At 45.8% G+C, this 18537-nt stretch overlaps 1 protein-coding gene across 4 annotated transcripts in view; it reads left to right on the forward strand.

Moving 5' to 3' along the window:
* SV2B (synaptic vesicle glycoprotein 2B) overlaps positions 1 to 18537 on the forward strand; it is a 194495-nt gene that overhangs the window by 156472 nt on the left and 19486 nt on the right. For all 4 annotated transcript variants that reach the window (XM_034667911.1, XM_019802638.2, XM_002922056.4 and 1 more), the window contains 5 exons: positions 3223 to 3356; positions 4680 to 4769; positions 8401 to 8511; positions 9318 to 9406; positions 11568 to 11732. In XM_034667911.1, coding sequence (XP_034523802.1) covers positions 3223 to 3356; positions 4680 to 4769; positions 8401 to 8511; positions 9318 to 9406; positions 11568 to 11732 — 589 coding nt within the window. The remainder of the gene's footprint in view (positions 1 to 3222; positions 3357 to 4679; positions 4770 to 8400; positions 8512 to 9317; positions 9407 to 11567; positions 11733 to 18537) is intronic.

The following is an 18537-nucleotide window of genomic DNA, read 5'->3' on the forward strand; positions in this document are numbered from 1 at the left end:
GGTCATAGGAGCCGCTTACCGCCCCCCCCCATTCTTGATGTATTATTTACAACTGTTAACTGGTCCAAACGTGTGAGTACTAAGGAACTATTTCCACATTTAAATTAAGTGAGTGAAAAATATTTTTGGGGGTGTGGGGAACAAGCAAAATCTTAATAAAGGCTGAGTCAAAATAGCAGTGCTCTGTGATTGGGGGCAAGTCGTTCCATCTTGTCTGGTGTGGTTCCTTCACCTATAAAGCGGAGAAGGAGGGAAGCAAAAAGAGCAGACTGTGGATATCGTGCCAGCCCTCGTGTTCAGTAATTCCTAGGATGCAAAGGGGAGTGCTGAGAACACGTTTAAAACAATTCTTATATTCTAGCTAGCTCCCTTCCCCGCGGCATCAACAACATCAGCCCCCTATTTGCAGATTGCTTGTTCCCCAAGGAAGGCTTGCTCTCACACGTGACCAGGGAGCCTCCCATTGGCTCAGCTTAGGTCATGTGTCCACCTCAGCCAATCACGATACCCCAGATGATGCCGGGTCCTGATTGATTTCCAGATACTTGGACGGGCGGGGTCAGTCCCACGGAGACCACGTGTCTGCCATACAGTGGAGACCGCAGGGTACGGAGCGCTCCGACAGTAATCACTACGTGCTGCCTCACTTTTTCACTTTGCTTTACACACACAAGCACACACACGTCTGGGGGTATGGTTGCTAAGCAAGTGAACAAAGATTCATACTGGGAGTGTGTTGACCAAGACTGAATGGCATGCCCATGGCAGAGGGGCCACGTGGCAGCTGGCTGGCCGCTGCTGGCTGCCATCAGGGCTTGTGATTCAATATTTTACCCCAAACAGACAGGATGTTTTTCCTGTTTGCGTGCTTGTATGAAATCTGTGACTTGTATGTCCCTTTTTAAGATCCAAGGTTCTTGGGTGATTAGCTGGGCGGGGAGGGAGGACCCACCCAAGAACCATGGTAGGCTAGAATCACAGTGTAACAGGAGTGATTATTTACTTTAAGCCTCATTTTACCAGGACCAGATGTTTTGTCCAGAGTGAACCAGACATTTGATGATATTTCTCAATGTGCCCAAGACACTAATCCTCTCACGCCCCTCCACTAGCAGGGACAAATGCCAGAGTAACTGCAGAGAGGACACTGATGTTTGTGTATGGCTTTGCAACCCATTTAATTGCTTTTGTAGGAATGAAATGATGGGAGGTCTTGGCACCAGGAATTTGGGTGACTGAGTCATTGAGAAAGAAAATTCTAAAACTCAGAATGTTTTCCCAGGAACTCATGGTCACAGCCCAGAAAAAAAATTGGATATATTATGGGAGATAAATTCCCATTGTTGTCAGCACACCAGCTGTTTGTGAAATCCTGGTGGAGAAAAGTAGGGCAAGCTAAAAGATCAGCGAGCAGAACCATCCCTGTCTCCAAATTAATAGTTGTTCCTTATATTTGGAAGCAGTTCACTGTTTAATTTTATTTAATTTAAGGTCCCAAAGATCTGCTTAATGAACGCAATAAATGCAGATAACTAAAATCACCATAAAACCACAGAGGCATGAGGGAATAACGTATTTGGGATAATTTACACATATTATCATAAAGAAAAAAATTTGGGGCAGAATACTTTATAAATGTCCCCGCTTCTGCTCTCCTTCCTTATTATCCACCGGAGTTTGACTGCTCTGTGGTTTAATCAACTTGACTTCTAATTATTCCAGAGTAGCTTTTGGACACGAGCGGCAAAATGTGTAAATATTATAGCTTTACCTTCCTTTATCTTCCTCTTTCTAGTGTTGCTGTCAGGAGAAAGGAAAGGTTTTTTAATTAAAATGAAAACCAACCCACCCCAGGGAGAGCATGCTGTGCAAAAAGAGATTTGATTCTGGTTGAGAAAGTTGGATGACGTGTGTACCGTGTGGCCAGATGTGTCCTAGCAGCTTCAGTCCCACGTTTCCCCACCTGGGATTCCCTCTGGCGAGTCCTTTAGTTGCACAGACTAGGAAATATCAGCAGAAACAGCAGTGCAAGTAAAGCGAGTTGAAGCACAATGGGGTAAGAGTCAAGGTCGAATAGAAGGAGTCGAGGGGCGCCTGGGTGGATCAGTCGTTAAGCGTCTGCCTTCGGCTCAGGGCCTGATCCCAGGGTCCTGGGATCGAGTCCCACATTGGGCTCCCTGTTCCGCTGGGAGCCTGCTTCTTCCTCTCTCACTCCCCCTGCTTGTGTTCCCTCTCTCGCTGGCTCTCTCTCTCTGTCAAATAAAGAAATAAAAATCTTAAAAAAAAAAAAAAGAAAGAGTCGAACTACAAGGGGAGTCATAAAGCATTTAAGACATTCACTGACCACCACTGCGGTTGGCCACTTGGTATATGTTTACATACGGACAGAGTTTATTTTATTGTCCTTCACCTTATTGTGCTTTGCAAATAGTAAACGAAATAAAGTTTTTATGTCCCAATAATGATTACGCTCTGAACTTTAGAAATCAATATATTCATTTATACAGTTTTGTCTTTTTAAAAAAATGCTGTTGACATTGTCTTCAGAGCTACTTGGAGCGGTATGAGAAAACCAAGCCATTTTATAACCTTGGATTATTTGATTATTTATTTATTTTAAAAAGATTTTATTTTTATTTATTTATTTAGAAAGAGCACGGGCGGGGGGAGGGGCGGAAGGGGAGGGAGAGAGAGACTCTCAAGCAGACCCCTACTCAATGTGGAGCCGGATGTGGGGCTCAGTCTCATGACCCTGAGATCACGACCTGAGCCAAAATCAAGAGTCGGATGCTTAACTTACTGAGCCACCCAGGCTCTCCTTGAAAGCATTTCTAAAATACATTTATTTTAGATCTCTGGATCTACAAAATATCATTTCAAACATCTCATGGGTCTCAAAAGTCTCTCTTTTAAAGAATGGGTAGCAGAGCGGAAGGAGCCTAGATCTTTATAGTCACGTAGACCAGAGTGCAAATCCTGGCTTTCCCACATCATTCCTGTGTTGGTGTCCCCTCCCACAGGCCCAGTCAACCCTGGGGGGTTGTTGAGATGCTCGTTCCCAATGCCTGTTCCAGACCTTCTGCATCAGAAACTTTGGGGACCGTCAGGGGTTTGCAATTTAACCTGCTCCCCAGGCGATGCGCTTGTGCCCTCATTTGAGAGCCAGGGCACTCTAAGGTCACTCTAAGGTCATGTCAGAAATCCTCTGACTGCTTCTTCCAGGCTGGGGCTTCAGCATGGGCACCAATTACCACTTCCACAGCTGGCGAGTGTTTGTCATTATCTGCGCGCTGCCCTGCACCGTGTCCATGGTGGCTCTTCGGTTCATGCCAGAGAGCCCGAGGTTCCTGCTGGAGGTGAGTCAGCACGCCCCCGCCCCCACCCTATGTGAGGATGATAGCCCTTCAGCCTCCCTCCTCTCCTGCTTGCATGATGCCTACCACCCCGAGTCAGCCTGCCAGGCCCATCATTACGTCTGGCTTTATTGTCATCTGTGATGGCTGCACACCCTGGATTCACGGACTGTCAGAGGCAGGGGGGCCTCCTGAGGCTGCTTCCAGCTCCCATTCTCTCCAGAGGCTCTTCAAAGCTGTGGGATGTTGTTTCAAGTTGCTACAGTGAGCTCTGTGGGAAAACTTGCGTTGCCCCCAAGCCCATCAGGACCTCTGGCCGCCCTGCCAGGAAAGCGGCTCCTGGTGTCATGAGATAAGAGTCCTTCCAACTTGGGGAGCTGCTTGTGGTTGCAGGGGTCAGACCAGGAGGGGCTGGCAGAGGAGCGAGAAGACTTGAAGGCTCCTACACCCCCAATTCTGAGTCCACGTATGTGTCTCCTTCTAGATCTTTCTACAGAGTGATCATCCTTGTCAAATTCCCTTGTGTCCCATTATCAGGGGCAGACACTGCAGGGAGTTTTATTTTAACCAGGGATCTCTCAAAATTTACCCTTTTTGGTATATTCATTTTCTAGGGCTGCTGCGATAAAGGATTTTGTCACAAACTGAGTGGCTTCAAATAACAGAAACTGTGTCACCGTTCTGGAGGCTGGAAGTCCAAAATCAGGGTGTCAGCAGGGCCGCGTTCCCTCTGAAGTCTGTAGGGGATTCCTCCCTTGCCTCTTCCAGCTTCCAGTCCTTTGCTGGCACTTTCCACTTGGCTCGTGGCTGCACCACACTTCCTGCCCGGGTCATCTCACGCGCTCCCCTCCGGTGTCTCTGTATTCACATGCTGGCTTCTCATAAGGACACCAGTCAAACTAGATTAGGGGCCCACCCTACTCCAGGATGACCTCATCTTAATGACAGGTACCCTATTTCTAAATAGGGTCATATTCCGAGGTCCCCGGGGCTGCAGGGACACAATTCAACCTGTAACATGTTGCTTCTTTGCTTTCTCTGGTCAGGGAAGCACGTGGCTCCCACCCAGCAGGCACTCCACCTTACCACCAGGCGTGTTGTACTGTGTAATGGGAATGGTGGGTAATGTAAGAACGCCCATGTTTACATCTCGGAGGCACTACCACAGTATTGTTCCAAGGTGGGCTGGGGACAGAGACCTGTCCCGGTCCCTCCACAGCCCTGGGTTGCAGTGGCATCCATGTCTAACACTCAGGGCTGAACGCATGGGGTTTCCACCCCTTGTCAGGAACGGATTTCTTATGCCTCTTGCCTTGCTTTCACCAGATGGGCAAACATGACGAAGCCTGGATGATTCTCAAGCAAGTCCATGACACCAACATGAGGGCGAAGGGGGCCCCTGAGAAGGTGTTCACGGTGAGTGTGCGGCACCTGTGCCTACAAGAGGGGGCCTCCCCTCTTTACTGGTTGGCTTGCTAAAAAAAAGTAATTTTATTGTATGATTATGATAGTATATTAATGTGACCAAGAAAACGTATCAAAGGGAGACTAACAGCCCTGACATTCCTAGTACTGTGTCATAATTATTTGTTCATTTTGATCGATATCTTTGTTACTGCTGATTGTCCAAAAAAAAAACCACTGAAAGAAGAAACTGGCTGTGTTCATATGGGGATAAGCATATGTACATATATTTACATCTACACTTTTTTTTTTTTTTTGGAGATAAGAGTGTGTGCGAGCAGGGTGGGAGGGGCAGAGGGAGAGAAAGAGAATCTTAAGCAGGCTCCACACTCAGCACAGGTCAATCCCATGACCCTGCGATCATGACCTGAGCCGAAATCAAGAACTGGACCTTTAACCCACTGAGCCAGCCAGGCGCCCCTCCATCTGTATATTTTTAAAGAGTATACTCATAAGCCTTCTGTATGTTGTCTCGTGGCATATTCATAATTATCCTTTCAACCAACATTAACGTTGGGAATGTTAACACAGTCTTTCTACACCTGTCCCGAGTGCTAGAAATTTATTTACCCCATTTTATTACCTTGTTCCTGTAAACATTGTCGCAGTGAGCCTTCTCATACACATAGTTCCTTCCCCTTCATGTTCTCGGTTTGTTTTCCAAGATCGACTCCTACAAATAAAATGACTGGCTCCAAAAGCTCTCGTATTTTTATAGCTCTGAGTTATATTGCCAGATTACATTTCAGTAGGGTTGGGCCAATCCACAGTGCCACAGGCAACAAGGTAGCCATTTCTCTCCTCCACACTTACCAGCACTGACACTTAGCCTGAATTTTGTTTCTTGCTAGTTTCAGTAGTGAAAAACCAGTGAGTGGTAATTTCCATGAAGATGTCCTGTTAGTTACCAGGATCCGTGCTCCCCCAAGCACTCTCTGTGGCCAAGGACGAATGCCTACCCTGGGTCCCTGTTTTGCATAACATCCCTTCAGGCTGACTTCAGATCCATTTCCACGAGGAAGCCATCCTGGGTTAACCCCCTCCTACTCTGATTCACTGCTTTTGCAACTTTGGCCTCTGCCATGGATTCTGGACAACACACTTGTCCTTGTGAACTGTTGTTTAGAAGCCCTGAATCTCAGGCAGGGCCACATGTCTACGAACCCACAACCCGGAGCCTGACAGTCTGGGCCCAAATCCCAGTTTTGATACTTTCTAGCTGTGTGGCCTTAGGCAGCATACTCCCTCAGTTTCCTTATTGGGAACAGAAAGATAATAATACCTGTAAATACAGTTATAGTAAGGATTGAATAAAGTACTCAAACCAGTACGTGCCTCGGAGTAGGGGCTGCGTAGATGTTAACCATTATTCAAGAATGTTATGACACAGGGGCACCTGGGTGGCTCAGTCAGTTAAGCGTCTGCCTTCGGCTCAGGTCATGAACCCAGGGTCCTGGGATGGATCTCCGCATCAGGCTCTCTGCTCAGCGGGGAGTCTGCTTCTCCTTCTCCCTCTGCTGCTCCCCCTGCTTGTGTTCTCTCTCTCTCTCTCTCTCTCTCTCTCTCTGTCAAATAAATAAATAAAACCTTTAAAAAAAAAGTTGACATATTTTTTCTTAAATTGTGTCATGGCCTCAAAAGTATAAAAGCTTTCTGTTCTGGTCACTTCTTCAGGCCTTCATTCTCTTCGGAAGACTCCCTTGCCCACGTTAAAATTTGATAGACTGTGTAGGCTTTTCTCCCGTTCATCTGTCTTTGTCAGTTTAATTTTCGGACGCAGCCTGGGATGCTAAGAGGGACGAGGAAAACATCTTCCTCCCTTACGAAGCCCTGGGTTTTGGCCATTCCATTGGCTGGCTGCCTCACGGGCTTCTGATCTGCCACCTGGCAGGTGTCCCCAGTAAAATGTTCTGCGGGGCTGGGGTGAACACAGGCCCTGTTCTGATTTAGACCCAAAGACGAGCACCCTAGTGAACTGTAAATTAGAGTAATTTTGCTTGAAGTTGTCAATACGCCCACTCCCAAATCCTCAGGGAAGAGAATGCTATTTTCCCTAGGAGCACCAAAAGGGAAAACATTGCATTTGAGTGGATATCTTAATGCTTCGCAGTATGATTTTTGCCATGCTTCCTGATTTGATGTCAACCTTGCCCTCTGGCCTCTTTTGGCTGCATCAAGGGCTCATGGGCTCCCTGGGGGTATTAGATAACATGAAGCCCAGCTTCAGCCAAGAGCTCTGTTGTAGGGCCTGTGTGTTCATTCCCGTGTCCTTGTCAGAACCCAGGCAGAGAGATTCGCAAAGGACACACACCTGGAGATGGTAGGACATGCCCAGGGGGCTCTCAGCGTGCTCACACACCTCCAATTTCGGGAAGAATACGGATGCTTTTATCAGACTCTCAAAGGGGCACCCAGCCCTCCCCGAAGTGTAAGAACTACTGTTTTTAGAGTTTAGAAGAGCACAGCCATGCCGTCCTAGACCTCGTGCTCAGAGTTAATGAGTCTGTTGTCCACACCCAAGGGCTGTTTTTTTCCCTGTGGATTACCAGCCTCATCTCTGTATCTCTTCCTGTCTCCTCACACTCTTAGATGGCTGAAGAGAGTGATGGAGATGCTCGTAGGACGAAAACCTTTTCCCCTAGACAAAAGTTTGTAGGAGGGGGTGATGGAAACTCCGAAGTTTTTTGAGTGTGCTCCTCCATTTTCCTCTGAATAAGTCTGCAGGCATGGACCTTGCTAACTTGGCTAACCATCTCCTTAACATGATGGCTAGTTATCGAATTCAGTGGTTGCTTTAAACACGAGGTGACTTGACAGTCACTGTCTTGGTGAGTCAGGATTGTGCATTGGGGCTACCTGCTGACATTGGAGAAGTCAATACTTTCTGGGGCCATTTGGGGGAGCGCGGAGATATATAACCTTATCCCTACTCCCCATTTCTTTGATTTCCACTAGGAAAGCCAGAGACATGATTTCTCCTATCCTGCTGTGTTTTAAAAATATCTTAAGTAGTTGGGCACCTGGGTGGCTCAGTGGGTGAAGTGGCCAACTTTTAATTTCGGCTCAGGTCACCATCTCAAGGTCCTGGGATTGAGCCCTGCATCAGGTTCCGTGCTCAGCGGGGAGTCTTCTTGAGGATTCTCTCTCTGCCCTCTCCTTCTGTCCCTCCCCCTGCTTGTGCATGCGCTCTCTCTCCCTCTCTTCCTGAAATGTATAAATCTTTTAAAAAAAATATCTTACCTAGGGGCGCCTGGGTGGCACAGCGGTTGAGCGTCTGCCTTCGGCTCAGGGCGTGATCCCGGCGTTATGCGATCGAGCCCCACATCAGGCTCCTCCACTATGAGCCTGCTTCTTTCTCTCCCACTCCCCCTGCTTGTGTTCCCTCTCTCGCTGGCTGTCTTTATCTCTGTCGAATAAATAAATAAAATCTTTACAAAAAAAAAAAAGCATCACTGAACTGGAGGGTCTTCCAAGGCTCCTGTATCCTTCAATACATGACATAAAGTCAGTTACATTAAATTAAACATCGAGAAGTCTGACACAGAGTGGGGTTAAGATTTTCTAGACCGTCTTTGTTTTGCAGGTTTCCCACATCAAAATCCCCAAGCAGATGGATGAATTCATCGAGATCCAGAGTTCAACAGGAACTTGGTACCAGCGCTGGCTGGTCAGGTTCAAGACCACGTTCAAGCAGGTACGATTGGGAACATGTGGGAGATGAGAGGGAGGACATCTGGAACTCTGTAACGAAGAATGAAGGATAAATCCCATGAACGGCCCCATCAACCCAAGGCAGTGTGATGGGGAGGGAGAGCCCTGGATGGGAATGTTTGGGACACAGCTCATGCCTGCTTTTCACTCACTTCATGTGACTTGAGCCACAGATTCTCCAAACCTGAGTTTCTTTCCTTTGCTCTTCCTTCCCGAGGCAAAGATTTTGAATGCAGGTGAAATGTCTACTCTTGGTAAACATCCTTCTCTCTAGCATCTTCTCTTTACATAATCTGTAGGAAGAAAGGAATGAGTGAAGTAGATGGCCCTTTGAGGTATGTTGGTGGTTTCTGAGAAAGTCTCCATAAAGGGCAAGGCCATTCCTCTGGAGAAGTGACTCCCGTAGGCAATTCAGCTGTCGAGCACCGAGGCAGCCGATGAATGGTTGAATGGTTGTTAAATGTTGGGAATATCACCCATTCCCACATGCTGGGAGCAGAGCTCACTATTCAAGGTTATCCAGGGTCTTGAAATCCCAGCTCTGTGTGCTTTTGATGAGGTATTATTGTGTTCCCAGGGAAGATGCTCTAGGACTGTTATGTAGGAGGCCGAGGCCAGGTAGGAAGAAGAGAAAAGGCTTTGTTATTTGAACAGAATTGCTGCCTCTGGGAGATCACGGCTGTCCATTTCCTCATGGGGCCCTAGGAAATTTATCAGAAAATCCTAGAAACGAGCTCTCCCAAGTCACAAGTCTCTTGCTTTAATAACCCTTCTGTGTGTGGGTTACAGGTCTGGGATAATGCTCTGTACTGTGTGATGGGGCCCTACAGGACGAACACACTGATTCTGGCTGTGGTCTGGTTCACGATGGCTTTAAGGTAAATCCTATCTCACTTAACTTCATTAATTTCCCTATGACTCCAGCGCCTCATCTATAAACCAAAGATTACAATTCGTTCTAACTCCTAGATTCTGGATGCTTTTGGCTGCAAGTAACAGGCAGCCCATTCTCGTGGCTTCGACAGCAAGGACACGTCTTGGCCTTTGTAACAAGAATTCCGTAGAGAGGCAGGTTCCGCGTGGGGTTTCAGCCCCAGGCTGTGTCTCCTGGTGGTTGCCAGATGCCTGTGCTCTTCTTGGCATCCTGTCAATGTGGGAAAATGTCCCAAGGAGGAAGAGGCTGTCTCTCTCTGAGCTTCTCTTTGTAACAACAAGGAAAGCTTTCTCAGGAACCCCCTGCCAATCCCTGCAGCCTTTCTCTCTATTAACCAGATGTGTGTCACACACATAGTACCAAACTAACTGGCGAAGAGGACGGGATTTCCCAGTGATTTCAGACTAATCAGGATTTACATCTGAGCTAAAGGTACTGTTAGCTTTCCTGAGGGTTGATACCCAAACAAAATCTGGTTTCTGTTCTTGAGGAGCGAGCAGGGAATGAGTGCTGGGTAGGCGGCTGTCAGTTGCACTGTGGCTATGGGATAAAAGAGGGAGACTGTGCAGTACTTTGCCCTACAATAAGGAAGATTGAGCATAATAAGAGTGGTGATTAGCTGGCTCCTTTCTTAATTGGGAGGTCATTTCATGCATCTCCAAATATCATGACCCTCTTTACGCCACTTAAGCCACTTACGGCATTATGAGGCTATTTGCTGTATAAAGTGCTTGCAATAGTTTCTGGCACTTAGTAAGTGCTCAATTAATTACTATTATAATCGAGGAACTGTCAATGAGATTCTAAACTTCCATCTGTGAAATTGCTTGGTTCACCATCACCTGTGTCCAAAGGAATGAAATGGGGTCTAATGGCCTCTTTGACTCGTGGAGGAACATGGGGAGACCTGATTTCTTTCAATATCTATTCACAGAGACCCAAATGGGTAAAGGTAAAGTGGAAGCCAGACCCTACTGCCCTCCACTTATTCTGTCTAAGTGAGAAGGGAATATGTTGGAAGCCAAAGATGGTAGACAGTAGGATTCAATTCACTGAGAGTTCTAAAATATGTCTTGTTTATATTTACTTATAACTGATTCAATTTTGTTGACTAGATAATGCATTTCAAGTGTTGAAACAACAGAGAAATACATGTGCATAGCTTTCCATAGTCCAACACCACACTGTCTTCAACCAGGGCCTTATTGCTAGACTCTTGGGAAGTCTTCAGACTTCTGCTATTACGAATGATACCACAATGAATAATTATGTTTGTAGGCAACTTTGTACTTGGGTGAGTGGATCAATGGATAGGTTTCTAGAAATGGGATTATGGAGTCAAAGGGGTAAATCCATCAGTGACTTTTTTTTGGACTCTGGCCTCTCCTCCATAAGATATTGTACAATTTTTCCTGCAGTGTAGGAGGGCATCTGTTCACCTATAACCTAGTAGTTGAGAATGATAATGGTGTGGCTTTCATTTGCATTTTTCCTCTTATGAGTGGGACTGAGCATCTTTTTTTAATGTTTAGTGGCCAGTTTTTTGAGTTTATGATCTTGAGTTCAGCAGGTATAAAGTTACGTCATCTACAGATGGAGGTGGTCTTGCCTCTTGCTTTGCAATTTTGTATTCCTGCAATTTTGTATTTCTCTCCCCTGTCTAAGTGAGTTAGCTCAGCCCTAAAATGTGGTGTTAAAGAGCAGTGGGGATAATGGGTGTCCGGGTCTTGTCCCTGATGTTTGTGGGAATGCTTCTGCCATTTCCGCATGAAGTAAGATTTTACCTTTGAGCTGAGGTATGTATTTTCTTACGTGTTAAGGAAGTGCCCATCAATTCCCAATCTATTGTGTATTTTTTTCTTTAATCAGAAATGTATTTTTAAAAAATCAAATACCTTTTTAGAATCTATGGAGATGGTCATGACTTTTTCCCTTAGATCTGTTCAAATGATGATGAGTGACAGCGTGGCACTTAGCAAGTGTCTTAATTTCTAATAATGAACCGTTTCGTACATTTAAAATAAGCTTGATTTACATCAGGTTAGGGATACAGACTCTGATCACGAAAGAATAAAGCCTGTTGCTGCTCGAATATTTTGTTACAGCTACTATGGACTGACAGTTTGGTTCCCTGATATGATCCGGTATTTTCAAGATGAAGCATACAAGTCCAAAATGAAGGTGTTTTTTGGCGAGCACGTGTATGGTGCCACCATCAACTTCACGATGGAGAATCAGATTCACCAACGTGGGAAACTCGTGAATGACAAGTAAGTGAGAGACCACGGGCTTTCCCCAGATCAGGCTGGCAGTCTGGGGGACTGTTCTTGGGAGAGGGGCCATTGGAAAGAGAATTCAATATGGCAGGTGAAAGAGCTCCAAAACTGTTGAGGTACCTCAGAGACACAGCGAGGCCTCCTGGGGCTCCGTACTGTGCCGGCCTCCAGTCATCCCTAATCACCTGGCTAGAGCTGATTCATCCAAGGATAGAGACATTTGACCGAGGAGAGGCAATCAGACCATTTTTCCTGAGACCTCACACCTTTAATGGAGACGTGCACAGGGCTCTGGCCTCCTACTGGTACTTGCCTAGAAAGAGGGCCCAGAGGGTTGAGATCCCTACACCAATTTACCTCCTGGATTCGAGCTTTTTCTTTGGTTTTGGAAGCTTCTCTAGAAGCAAATCCAGAGGCTAATATGACACTATATTATGTTATTCTTTCACCTAATATTACCTCCAAGGGTTGGTCAGCATGGCCTGTTGTCATCGAGAGTGTTGCCCCTTGGGGGCAAAATCGGTGGTGTAGTGGAAAAGTCCTGCCCACATCTTTGTGGGGCTGCCTTCTCAACTCCTTTTACTTCTCTTCCTATTCCTGGTACCAATGAGATGAGCAGTCCCCCCACAGGGCTAATTTAAGAATCATTTTTTGAGGCTGCCCTCTGCAGACCCCCCAGATGGGTCAGGACAGCACATTAAAGTTGACCCCAGGCCACATTATTCACTACGCTGAACATTTACTCCTGTTTCCCTTCTTGAATTGTACTTAGCAAGCTCATCAAGTCAGCTGCACAGTGACATCCGAAATACCGTGGCCCAGGTAGGTCAGTGTCAGTGATATAAACCACCCCATATTTACCACCTCTGTACAAGAATTAACACCAAGAATTCTCCCCTGTAGTGCCTGGTCTCTCATGACCCTCTGTGCCCACCTATGTGTTTGAGTGAAGTGGCCCGTGACTGTCAGCCTATGTCTGGGTGAAGTCCAAGGGGGCGAGGAGAATGTCCTCTGCATGCTAGTCCATACCGCTCTCACAGGCTACACCCGAGCAAATGCTCACTGGTATTTAGGATGAGAAAGTGTGAGAGGAAATGGGGGATATTATTTCTACAAATATGAGACCTTTGGAGAGGAACGTTAGGACCAAGCATGAGTGGACAAGGAATTCAGACTTTCAGATGATTTTTTTTTAATGCAAAACCCAATCACAATCATCTACACATTCATGTGCCCACACATGCACACAGTCTCCGTGCAGACACTTCAGTCACTCAAATCTGTTGAGAGTGGCCCTTCAGGGATGGCACCTCGAGCTGGGGGGTGGGGGGGTGGGCGGTGGCCACCCCAGGATTTCTCACTCTCAGGGATCTTTGGTATAAGTTGAGAGATATCATGCTGACATTGCCAATGAAGAAATGTTGCTCTTGCTTAATAAGAATGCGTTGGAAATGTTGAAAACGAAGGGGTATTATGGATGGCCAGATATCACCCATGACATGACACCATTCACCGCAGAGACGAATGCAGTAAGAGAGATCTCATTCATGAAGTTTCCAATGTTCATTGATACTCTCTTGTGATATTAGTAATAATGATGATAGTATGACATTGATCATCAGGCTCATAATCATAGCCATGGCAGCCAACATTATAAAGCATTTCTAGGTATCAGCACCTGCCTTAAACACCCTACATAGATTATGTCATTTAATCCTCACAAAAATGAAGGAGGCCTCCAGGAGACAAGACATATGCTTTCCATTGTACAGGTGGGGGAATAGAAGCTCAGAGAGGCTGAGTAGCTTGCCCAAATCACACAGCTAAGATAAATAGAAATCTCTCTCCCAATGCAGGCATTCAGACTCCAATCCCATACCCTTAACAAGTAGACATTGTCTCACCGGGACACTCTCCATTCCCACAGAGGCCCTACGTTACATGGTGTCTTCTGCATTTAAAAGTTCATCATTGCCGGGGGGGGGGGGGGCGCCTGGGCGGCTCAGTAGGTTAGGTGTCTGCCTTCCGCTCAGGTCATGATCCCAGGGTCCTAAGATGGAGCCCCATGTCAAGCTCCCTGCTCAGTGGGGAGTCTGCTTCTCCCTCTCCCTCTGCCCCTCCCCCCTGCTCATGCTCTCTCTCTCTCAAATAAATAAAATCTTAAAAAAAATTTAACAAGTTCATCACAATGCCAGCGTCCTCATGGTTTGCAACAGCCCGGTTTTGTAGTTCTTCGACTTAGCTACATAAAAAATGGGAACTTCTGATCCACTCTGTTCTTTTCACCTGTCTCAGCCTCTGGAAGCTTTCCTCAAGCTTCTGGATGGGAGTGAGGAGGAAGTGTTCCTGTGGACCCAGGCCCACCCAGGCCCATACAGTTATTGCCAAGAGTGTTGTGAATATTCTGCGTGCACAGATATGCTGCCATGTTTCCATGTTTCAAGAGCATGTGGTTGTTTTCGTGTAATTATTCAAATATAAATTCCTTCAGAAGTTGCAGTGAGTTAATTTTAACTTGTCATTTACATGCTTTTTTTTCGGTTTTGCTTTGTTTTGTTTTGTTTGGAAGAGAGGGAGAGAGCAGGCGGAGGGCCAGAGAGAGACTCCTAAGCCAACTCCATGCCCAGCGCGGAGCCCGACTGGGGACTCCGTCTCATAATCCTGAGGTCGAAATCAAGAGTCAGACGCTTAACGGACTGAGCCACCCAGGAGTCCCTCATTTGTATTTTTTAACCGATGGGTCCTAAAAGTACAACCACTATCAAGTGACACCCATCATTTTTCCCCCAGCAAATTGAAAAAAAAGGTGTTTTTCTCCTGGGAGGATTAGGAACCTTGAAATTTATCTAAGGAATGGAGGAACCTGGTTTCTTTTCTTGAGTTATGCTGCCACCTGCTGATCATGGGCTAGAAAGCACCTCGTCTTTGAAAACCCCAAGCCTCTTCGGGGAGTTAGCTGCTGTATTCTAGCTTGGGTGACGCATTTCTCCATCCCCATTTTGTATCCCCCCTTTGGCTTCATCCACACTTGGCTAATTTAAAATTTAAATAGAAATTATTTACCTTACTGACTGTCGCACGTGGGGGAAAATGACTTTGGTGTAAGTAGGGTTTCAGACTTCACCCACAGGCTTTGTCAATAAAAGAGAACCTCTTGAAGCCTGAACTTCATCCTGCTGGAAAGACAATCCCTTTGGCCCCAAGAGGAAATGAAAAGTACACAGATGAGTTTGGGCCTGTTCCCCCAGCACCATCTGCAGCCCTCCTGCCGCGTCTAATGGGACCAGGCGGCTCTGAGTTCTCATCCTGCTTTTGCTCTAGGGCTCGTAAGTTTCTGGGAAATGCAAGAAAGGCAAGAGAAGAAGTTCCTATTCTAAATGCTGAGCCAAAATGTCAGGCCAGGCTTCTCGTACTCTGAAACTTCTTAATTGAAAGCAGAATGGCTTTTTTTTTTTTTTGTCCAAAAGTACATGTAAACTAATTAATTGCCCTGTCCGCTTGGGGAGACATTTCTGCTTGGAAGGGCTCATTTCTGTGAGGGTTAGGATTGGGGAAGAGTGTGATACAAGACAGTCAGCCAGGGGAAAAAAAACAGGAGAAAAGCGCTCATGAGTTCTCCTGGAAGGTCAGGGGGTTGAATTCTGAAATGAGGTGGTTTAGCAGAAAAGAGAAGAAGGTTGGCTTCATGCATTACACGGAGGCGTTCCCCACACTGTTCAAAGCTCCTTTGAGTAAGGCAGAAATAAGATTTTTTTTTAGCTGCAGTGGGTCTCTTTGAGGGCGCTGAAGTCCCGTGAAGCTGCCACGGGTGGGAAATGTGTAAATGCACCTTCTGGCTTCCAGGTCTGGGGAAGGAGCTTGAGGGACTGGGTTTCCAGCCTGGATGGGTGGAGACTAGCTGAGACATCTCTGAGGTGTGTAAGCCTCCAATGTCACGTCTGAAAGCCCTACTATCGATAGATAACATACCTCATGCTTCAGAGTTGATCCAGTCTCTCAATTCAATACGGGTCCTGCAAAAATCTTTGTAGAGACTCTTCTGGGATATTTTATAACCTCACTGGCTACTGAAAATCGGCTTGCTTTCTCCCCATCAAACATTTACACAGGTTATGGCAAATAGATAGAAATCCTATTGGTTTGGGGATGTTGATTTGGAATCTAAGCTCTTTCATTAGTCCTAACAGTTCCCCTTTGTTATTGATGGATGATCCCATCATCTGCAAATAACCATTGTTTTGTCGCCTTTCTTCTCTTTTCTATTCCATTGTGAAGCACATCAAATATGCAGAGAATAGAGAATAGTGCAAACAACCGTTTCAGAGCAGCTAGCTTTACAAAATCATAAACTGTGCTATATTTACTTCAGATTTTAAAATAGATGAAACATTACTCACTCTGTGAGTCTCGATGCGATTCCTCTCCCTCCCAAAGCATAATGATCACCATCGTTAATAAAGCTGGTGTTTTACACTGATGGGTGTTTTTATACTTTTCCCGTGTGTTCTTGTATTGATAAACATTGTACAGTTTTCTTTTGCATGGTTTAAAGTTTAGATAAATATCATACTATGTTGTATATGTAAATGCATAATTATACTATAAATTTTACAACTTGTTTTTTTAAATAAAACTAGGGTTTTTTTTAAATCTTTTTTTTTTTTTTTAAGATTCTTTATTTACTTATTTGACAGAGATAGACAGCCAGCGAAAGAGGGAACACAAGCAGGGGGAGTGGGAGAGGAAGAAGCAGGCTCCCAGCAGAGGAGCCTGACGTGGGGCTCGATCCTGGAACACCGGGATCACGCCCTGAGCCGAAAGCAGACGCCCAACGACTGCGCCACCCAGGCACCCCTAAATCTTTTTTTAAAAAAAGGTTTTATTTATTTATTTTAGAGAGAGTGAGCGAGAGAGAGAGCTCTGACCAGGGGGAGGGGCAGAGGGAGAGGGAGAAGCAGACTCCCTGCTGAGCAGGGATCCCGACGTGGGGCTCGATCCCCAGACCCCAGGATCATGACCGGAGCCGAAGGCAGATGCTTAACCTACTGAGCCACCCAGGAGCCCCTAAAATTAGGGCTTTGAAGTCCCTTTGCACTGGTTAACATAGCTGCATAATTCAATTTCATTAATTAAAATGTCATTATGTGAGTATTCCATATGTGTTTTTCTGTTCTTCTTTTGATGGACATTTAAGTCGTTCGCAATTTTTGGCTGTTACACATGATACTGCAGTAAGTGTTCTCATGGGAGAAATTTTCTAGCCTGATAGCCAGAGGTGGAATTGCTGCATGGAAGGATGTGAGCATCTCAGGCTCAGTGCACAGTGGTCTCCATGAGCCTTGTACTAACCATACTTCCCACGGGCAGGATCAATGTGCCTATCTCTCTACAACTGGGGCCATTCTTGGTTTGTGAGATTGAGGGGTATGACATGGTGTCTCTTTATCCTTTAACTTGTATTTCCCCAGTCCTGGTGAGATTGAGTATCTTTTCCTGTGTTTCTTGGCTTTTCAGGTTTTCTTCTTCTCTACCTGTTTGTGGGCTTTATCTTATTTATTGGATAATCATTTTCTTATTAATTTGCATAATGTCTTCATCTGTTTAGGCTGCTGTAATAAAATACCACACACTGGGTGGCTTATAAACAACAGAAATTTATTTCTCCTAGTTCTGGGGGCTGGAAGTCCAAGATCAAAGCACAGATAGATTCTGGATGTGGTGAGGACCCTCTTCCCGGTTCATAGACGGCCGTCGGCTTGTTCTGTGCTCCCATGGAGAAATGCAGGAGGGAGCTTTCTGGGGCTCCTTTCATAAAGGCACTAATCCCATTCATGACCCTCATGACCTAAGTCCTCCCAAAGGCCCTACCTCCTAATACTGTCACACTAAGGATTAGATTTCAACAGATGGATTTTGAGGGGGACACAAACATTCAGTCTTTAGTACATGAGTTCTTTCTTTCTTTATTTTAAATTTTATTTATTTATTTGAGAGAGAGAGAGAGCACACAAGCAGAGAGGAGAAAGGGAGAAGCAGACACCCTGCTGAGCAGGGATCCCGACGTGGGGCTCAATCCCCAGACCCTGGGATCATGACCCGAGCTGAAGGCAGACACTAAACAGACTGAGCCACCCAGGCACCCCCATGAGTTCTTTAAACTTGTATGTAAAAACCAAGGGTCAATTATGTATTTGAAATTTTTCTGTGTTTTTTTGAAAGTAAACTTTTAATTTTAGAACAGTTTTAGTTTCACAGAAAAATTGCAAAGGTAATACAGAGAGCTTCCGTATACCCCACATCTTATTTGTTCTGTTATAACATCTTATATCACTATATCACTATCACACATTGGTCACAATTACTAAACCAATATCAGCACATATCAGTAACATCCATACTCCACTTGGATTTCCTTATTTTTTTAAAAGATTTTATTTATTTATTTGAGAGTGAGAGAGAGCGCACAAGCAGGCAGAGGGGCAGAGGGAGAGAGAGCAGCAGACTCCTTGCTGAGCAGAGAGCCTGATGTGGGGCTCGATCCCCTGACCCTGGGATCATGACCTGAGCGGAAGGCAGATGCTTAACCGACTGAGCCACCCAGGCGCCCACACTCAGATTTCCTTTTACCCACTGTTCACTGTCCCAGCATCACACCCAGGCCACCACATCACATTTTAGTAGTCATAACTCCTTGGGCTCCTCTTGGCTCTGACAGTCTGTGGCTTGCTTTTTTACTTCACGTTAGGAGCACTTTCTTGGCCAGATGCTCTATATTTTAATGTCAAGTTTGTCACTTTCC

The sequence above is a fragment of the Ailuropoda melanoleuca genome, chromosome 9 (assembly GCF_002007445.2).
Source record: "Ailuropoda melanoleuca isolate Jingjing chromosome 9, ASM200744v2, whole genome shotgun sequence".
NCBI lineage: Eukaryota > Metazoa > Chordata > Mammalia > Carnivora > Ursidae > Ailuropoda > Ailuropoda melanoleuca.